This window comes from Morus notabilis, unplaced genomic scaffold (genome assembly GCF_000414095.1).
Source record: "Morus notabilis unplaced genomic scaffold, ASM41409v2 Scaffold843, whole genome shotgun sequence".
In the NCBI taxonomy this organism is placed as follows: domain Eukaryota; kingdom Viridiplantae; phylum Streptophyta; class Magnoliopsida; order Rosales; family Moraceae; genus Morus; species Morus notabilis.
The window spans coordinates 1,028,838-1,033,925 of record NW_010361268.1 but is presented as its reverse complement, the minus strand read 5'-3'; the positions used below and the strand labels follow the sequence as shown (position 1 = coordinate 1,033,925).

The following is a 5,088-nucleotide window of genomic DNA, read 5'->3' as shown; positions in this document are numbered from 1 at the left end:
GGGAGGAATTCAGGAATCAATACAAGAAGAAGAGAAGCAGAATGGAAAGCGAATACTGCAGAGACGAGATTCCGGGAATCCAAGGAATGCCTGCGAATCGAGCTGCTCTCTACAGAGGAATTCTCAAGGATCGCGTGCAAAGGATTGAGTGTTCCTATTGATCATCGTTGGCCTGGAAAATTCTTGATTTTCCTTGGAAATTTTTTTTTCTTTTGTACTTTTTTTATTTTTATTTTTCCTGGTTTTCAGTTGGGGGAAAAGGGAAATCTTTTGGTTTTCTGTGGTTGTAAATACTTCAACTTTGTCCAACTCATGGATTTTTTTTTTTTTTTTTTTAATTCAATGAGAAATGTTGGGCATAGCTAGAATAGCTTCGTCTTCTTCACTTTTTATTTACTTCTTTATTTTTTTTGAGAATTTTGTTGGGGAATATAAAAATTTACTTTATTCATGGGAAGAACTTCTAGTCTTCTTATGTGAGATGGTTAAAACTGTACTATTTATTTATTTATTTTAATCCTATTACAAAATTCTCTTCATTTTCCCCTTATCTCATCTTCTTTGGATTCTAGAACAATAAACAGCAAAGGATGCCAACTCCTCAAGTTCTTAATTCCTGGAACTAAAAGTTAGATGAACAAATTAATTAAAAAATTAAATAAAAAAGCTATGAAGGAATTTTTTATGCTAAGAATCAAAAGGCCTGATTGGTTGGTCTAATTTGCCTTTCGGTTCTATACTGGCTTCAAACTGTAGCAAAAGATTAGTTTGACGTCGTCAAACTCTCGTAAAGTTTATGCTAACATTTTCATCCGCTTTCTGTTGTTATGCTTTTCGCTGCTTCTTAAGTTTAACTTACTAGTGTAGAACTGTGGATGTTGAAGCAAACATCGAAAAAATGAGAAATACACTCAAGATCGTATCATTTTATTTAAAAATAAATAATTATTACTAAATTATTAAAAGAAAATAAAAAGTTATAATAATATTTAATTGTTTAAAATGATAAAAATGATAGATTTGCACAAAACATGATAAACGCGATAAATTATCTAATTTTTATTTAGAAAGAAGACAAATTACACTTGTGTCCTTTAAACTATTAGCGTTTTGTAAAAATTTCTCTTAAAGTTTAAAAATAGTAAATTTTTCCTTGAATAATTCATCGTTAGCACGCGTTCCCCTTATCCGCCATCTCTTTTAAATTTTAAACGTTAAGTGTGACATATTAGTCATTGAGGTATTTAATTTCTAATGTAATATGAAATGACAATTTTGCTCATATAGTCATTCCCTTCTCAGGTGCCCTGTGTATTTCGTAGGAGCCTGGCCGCCATGGAACTTGGCTTGTGCGTGGTTGGTCTTGAAGGAGGAAAGTCTGGGGATGGAGTAGAGCCAGTAGAAGAGGCAATTGAAGGCCGTGAGGTAGTAGGATGAGGCGGCGGAGAAGCTGACAGCGGAAATGGCGGCGAGGAAGGAGAGAGGGAGGGCGTTGAAGGAGGAGGAGAGAGAAGAGAAGGAAGAGAAGAAAGAGAAGGAAGAGAAGAAGAAGGTGATCTGGGTGAAGAGGAGACAAAGCCAGACCCCAGCGAAGGCGCCGGACTTGAAGTTGAGGGAGTCGAGGATGTAGGAGATCATGAGGCCCACGGTGAGAGTGGCGACGACGAGGGTGCCACCGAGGTCAAGAAGGAAGGCGGCACATGGGAGGAGAGCGACAGCGATGCGGGAGTCATGAGCGAAGAAGGAGGTGACCGGAGAGAAGCGAGAAGTGTTGTTGTAGAGGGATCTGCAGGAAGAAGGGCCGACATCAGAGGGGTTAGGGTTTGGATCGGAGGAGAAATTGTTGAAGGAGGGGGTGGAGGAGAAGGAAGGATCGCTGATTGAGCAGAAGATGTAGGGACAAAAGGAGCGGGGTTGGAGCTTCAGCGGGATCATCTTCGCCGGTGCCGGAGACGATGAGAGGATTTTGGGTATTATGGAATGAATTTCAGGATTTGGCCTAAATTACTTATTTGCCCCCTGCAATGAGAGTCACGTGACACTTAACGTTCAAAATTTAACAGAGGGGACGGATAAGGGGGAGGCATATTAATGACGAATTGTTCAGGGAGAAAATTTACTATTTTTAAACTTTAGAAGAAATTTTTGCAAAACGCCAATAATTTAAGGGCACAAGTGTGATTTGTCCTTAGAAAAATCGCATATCCAAACTGCATGGTAACTATTTCCAATTAGCTATTACTTATTAACAAAAAAGATATATATATGTTTTTCAATTAGCTAGGTAGTTTAAACGAGTGTGCTATGATGATCTAGCAATAACTAGGCGGTTTAACCACTAGAATGAATTACGGAAATCTTTTATTATTTATTTTAAACATGTTTGCACCTATACTCCATTGATGATTTATGAAAGCCAAGTATGCACTAGGAAGTTTTCAATAATAAAAAAATAGGAAGTGTTAGGATGATGGGGGAGACTTCTAGAATTGGTGAAAAAAATAAAAAAAATTCCAATTTCTATCAAAATATATATTGTTTTTGTTAAGCATAAGATAAATTTTAATGCTAATTAGGAAGAGGAGGATTATTTTGGTTATATTTTATTGTCTTCATTTTAATATGATTTAGGAAGTCAACAATTCAAGTGGACATAAAAATAATTGTCTTTAACACGAATATTAGGTTCGAATAGACTTTCTGAATCCACAAACGATCACAAGGACTAGGAGATGAGGTTAAAATAAGGACCATGTGAACCCACCAAACAAATGGACCACACAACTCATTGGTATCTACATGTTTGCGTGTTTGCGTTCATTTGAGCATTTAAGGGCAAGTGGGAATCCATGCTTGAAAGTTGAGAGATAGTGAAAGCGCTCTCATCATATAACAAGAGATCTATATCACACTGTGTAATACTATTAAGTATGTTCTTCCGAGCAGCCTAAGTAATTTGACCAAAACCAGTTGTTTATTTTTTTATTTTTTGATAAAAAAAATAATTTATTTCAAACTATCAAAATACAATAATAATATTCACTCGAATTCAAACCATCTGGCCAACCTAAATAAGTTTTTTTGGAGATTAAAACCTCAGGTCCGGCTCGGCCAATAGCGGCGAGCCTTGAGCCGCCCAAACTTAGAGGTCTAGTTAGTAATTATCTCATTTATTTAATTAGTACTAACTCGTGGCAGCTTTTGAAAGGAACCATTGTGGCAAATGCCAAACATTAATAGGAAAGGCCCAACCGGGAAGCTTCCAACGGTCTAAAATGTTGAGAATGACGAAAGTTCTCAATTTGTTCGATCAATTATTGTTGACATCATCAAGTATTGGTCAACATTGGATTAACTAATTATCTTTTCTTATATTTTATGTGTATTTTTTGTGAAAAAAATAAATAAATAATTATAAATCATGATTTAAAATTAAAAATAAATATAAAAAATAAACATTCTCTTTGAGTTTCAAGAAAATGCTTAGAGAGCGGCATTTATGTTCCTTTTCAGAGGAAAAATAAAAAACAAAGAAAAAATAGGGGAAAAAAATCCTATGCATTATCTTGTTGTATACGGTAGGACGGCCGGTCATTACAAATACTTGATTCAACACGATCGAAAAACATGTTCATTTTTTTTTACCTTTTCCATTTGCAGTATTTTTGTTTAATTTGCAAAGTTAGAAATGCAAGGATGAGCCATGTAGAGACTGAGCCATGTAGAGACTGAGAGTAGTAAATGACTTTATAAAACGAGGTTATGGGCCTTAGGCAAAAGGCTATAATAAGACCTCGTATGTGAGGTGGCAATTGTTAATAAGTCGTGTTCGTATCAATCCGTTTATTAATTGTGTTAGAAAATATCAATCTAAACACGATATGTTTATTAAACGTGTCAAAAATGTCAATCTAAACACGACTCATTTATTAATCGTGTTAATCTTGTTAACCCGTATAATTCGTTTAAATTAATATATTGAATAAATAACTAATATAGTAATGACTTATTTAACATGGTCAAGATAAATTTAACATATTTATTAGTCAATTTATCTTTTCTTTAAAAAAATAAATGAATTTTAGCTACAAATATTAAAATTCACATTATTTGTATTTAATATTTCATATAAACTTTCATATTATATTACATATCATTAGATTGCAGATGACATATATAGTAAATTGTGTTAATTCATGTCACTTCGTGTTAGGAGGTCAATCCTAACATAACCCATTCATTAATCGTGTCAATCCGATCATGACCTAAACCCATTTATAATAAATCTAAACCTGCTAATTTCATGTAAATTTTGAGTTATGTCGCTACGCCAGCCGTAGTCGTATGGTTAAAAACAACTATTTTCACCAGATGTCATTCCAAGCGATGAAAGGTAAAAAAAAAAACATGTCACTTCATGCTAAAAATCATGTTGTTTGCTTCAGAAACGACACTGAAAGCATAAGCACCGTGTGCTTTAAACCTAACCACAAAAATAAAATTTGTAAAATATGACATTGAAATCATAAGCAAATGTATTGTAAGTGTAAACGACCAAAAAATATGTAAAATGACATGTCGTTAATAAAACGGGTTATAATTTATGTGAAAGGACATCCTTTTTTTTAACAATATGGACATTAATAATTTTGGTAGTTCAGAAATGACATTGAATTCATTAATAAGTACTTTATACATTGTCACGCCCCGAAGCCGGGGTTAGTGACGTGCATGCTCGTTTAGGAGTTAAACGGGATTAAGAGAGTAATTAAATATTTATAATCATAATAATCAAAATCAACAGAAAAATATTAAAGAAAATTTTTAAACGAGCCCCACATTTAATTGAAAATAAATTACAAGAAAGTTACGGGGTCTTCCCCACTTTCTGATCACAAGAGGTTAAAACTTGAACCTCTAACATCATTCATGGCTTCACACACAGGATATATAGTATTGTACATACATGAACATGTAAATAACATTACAGACATCAACCACAGTCTAGAAATTCAAAATTCAGAGTTAACAATTCTTACATTTGCTCACAAGGAGGAAGAACACAATCCTCTCTTAATCGGATGGTAG

The 5,088-nt window shown here is 34.1% G+C and overlaps 1 protein-coding gene across 1 annotated transcript in view; it reads left to right on the top strand.

Moving 5' to 3' along the window:
* LOC112091753 overlaps window positions 1-465 on the top strand; it is a 1,156-nt gene extending 691 nt beyond the window's left edge. The window contains exon 3 of the mRNA XM_024166134.1: window positions 14-465. Within this exon, the coding sequence (XP_024021902.1) occupies window positions 14-161 (148 nt within the window). The 3' untranslated portion in view covers window positions 162-465. The remainder of the gene's footprint in view (window positions 1-13) is intronic.
* Window positions 466-5,088: the final 4,623 nt, after the last annotated feature.